General features: G+C 31.0%; 1 protein-coding gene across 1 annotated transcript in view; it reads right to left on the bottom strand.

Moving 5' to 3' along the window:
* The window catches only part of lcp1 (lymphocyte cytosolic protein 1 (L-plastin)), a 22,481-nt gene that overhangs the window by 5,586 nt on the left and 14,395 nt on the right, over positions 1–2,500 (bottom strand). The window contains exons 10-11 of the mRNA XM_077217180.1: positions 2,289–2,484; positions 1,040–1,118 (exon numbers count right to left, since the gene is read on the bottom strand). Of these exons, the coding sequence (XP_077073295.1) occupies positions 1,040–1,118; positions 2,289–2,484 (275 nt within the window). The remainder of the gene's footprint in view (positions 1–1,039; positions 1,119–2,288; positions 2,485–2,500) is intronic.

Raw genomic sequence — 2,500 nt, 5'->3', positions numbered from 1 at the left:
TTTTTTGTTAAATTTTTTTTATTTAATAATCAATTCATTTATCAAATTTACTTAACACTCCAATAAAGTTGTACAAACATTTAAATTGCACATAAGGCAGTTTTCATATCAACTTTTAATGACATTATTATGTTTCTACTTCAGTTTTTTTTTTAATATAAACATTTAAATGGTTGTCTTCTTTTCTTGACATATTTATTCAAACATAATAATGAAGACATCACTTACAGGTCAATATGTAATTAATATGTAATGCATGTAGTGCATATATTTATTAAAATGATGAAACAAAATTCATTTTTTGGACTAATATTTTCAGTTGCCAAAATTTCGGTGCATCACTAATAAAGGCCTAGTTATGGAAGCCCACTTCCACCACTAATCATAATTAGGCTTAGTCAAAATTATGACATAAAAAGATTAAATTATGATAGAAAAAGTCAAAATTATGACAGTCGAAATTATGACATACTTTTACATAGTAAAAATGATGTAGTAAAAAGTTTAAGTTGATTTTGAGTCATAATTATGACAAATTTGAAATTCTGACTTACTAAATGTTAAAATTATGACATAAAAAATCAAAATGTTTGACAAAAAAATTAAATTGTGACATACTATGTCAGAAATTTGACATTTTATGTCATAATTATGACTAAGTAGAAATTCTGTAATATTAAGTCACTATTATAACAGTCAAAATTATTACGTAAAAAGTTTAAATTCTGACACGTCATGAAATTGTTTTAAACTTTTTATCATAATTATGTCTATGTTTGTCATAATTGACTTTTTATGTCATAATGACAAAAATATCAAAATTATTATTACTTAGTATGTCATACTTATGAATTAGTATGTCATAATTTCAATGACAAACTATTTTCTTTTTTCTTTTTTATCCAGAAATGGGCTTCCATATGTTTTAGTGGTTTAGTAGCCACAATTTGTTTTGTTTTTTAACTGTTATTTATTACCATTTTATGGTGTATTATTCTGTGTTAAGCAATGCCTGATGCGTGTTTGAGGTTGTACTCACACATAGAGATGATTGACACGTGGATTAACGCCCAGTGAGTTCATCCAGTTTCTGAAGGTGCGTTCCTCTCTGGTCTCTCCTGACAGTGACAGAACATGAGACACGGATGAGATCTCGTTACTTCAACATTATCACTGTGCCTGCTCACTATTCACTGAATGTAATACATGTAAATATAGACTTCAACAAAAGCCCCCATTTAATCGCATTAATGTGTAGGACAAATGGTTGAGATCCACCTAAATAATAATTCAGTTATCATTTACTCATCATGTTCCAAACCTGTATGGCTTTCTTTCTTTCTTTTGAACATAAAAAAAAAAAAAAAAGATTTTGAGGAATGTCGGGAATCAAACAGTTTCGGTTCCCATTGACTTCCATTCAATACGTCCACTTTTTAAAAACGTTTTTCTTGGTTGCGACATTCCATTTTGCAAACATTAAAGACGTCACTTTTGAATGTTCTCTGAACATTCCAAAACTAGTAACATTTAAAAAATGGTGAATGTCCAACTTAAAGGTTTCAGAAAAAACATTACATGAATGATGTACAGTCAAACCAAAATATATTCAGACACTTTCAACATTTCTCACATTATCACAGTTTATTCGCTATAGTTTAGAAAGTAATTATGAAATATGACAAGAACTCAGAGTTATCAAATCAGTTGATATTTCACTGGTTTTATCCTCCTGTTAGACTCTCACACATGAATTATGTTGAATATCTGTCAGGTGTTAAATTTAACTACACAATTAGATAATACCAGTTTAGCTCAACCAATTACCAAGCAATGCTTCATGTTGTTCAGTCTGTGAGGTAAAAAGCTGCATTAGTTATTAAAGAAAAAACAATTCAGCAAAACATGATCAGATCAAAGTGTCTGAATAATATTTGGTCCGAAATTGTTATAAATTTTACTGGTAGTCATTGTATGAAGAATTTTGGGGTATAATATGTCACAGTTTACTTTATTTAGCTAGTCTCGCTTACATAAATGAACTATAGTGTCCTGCACACACTAGTAAAAACATATAAAAAATGATATCTGTTGTCTGAATAATTTTTGGTTTGACTGAATAAATACACATTATAAGAGACCACATATCATTGAATAAATGTACTATTAATGTTGCTGTAAGAATGTTTTTTCGTAACTTTGAGAGAACTTCTCTATCAGGTTCGGAACAACTTTAGTAAACGATGATAGAATGATAATTTTTAGGTGGACAGTTCAGATTCACACACCCTCAATAGAGCTCCAGTCGATGTCCTGGTTTTCCGGCTTCTTCAGAGCGGGATACTTGTTGAACAGATTGGCCACATAGGCCAGGTTGAGTTTGGGGTTTCCTCGCACCACGTCTGTGGCCGTGACGAACTGTCGGCACCCGAGCCGGTCGGCCTGTTCCAGCATGTTCTCCGCTCTCTTCAGGTCGTCTTTTTCCTGTCACAACACAAAC

This window comes from Siphateles boraxobius, unplaced genomic scaffold (assembly GCF_051911475.1).
Source record: "Siphateles boraxobius isolate OS27281-9 unplaced genomic scaffold, OSU_SipBor_1 7, whole genome shotgun sequence".
Classification (NCBI taxonomy): Eukaryota; Metazoa; Chordata; class Actinopteri; order Cypriniformes; family Leuciscidae; genus Siphateles; species Siphateles boraxobius.
Note: the sequence above shows the minus strand (reverse complement) of the source record. Positions and strands in the feature narration are given on the sequence as shown.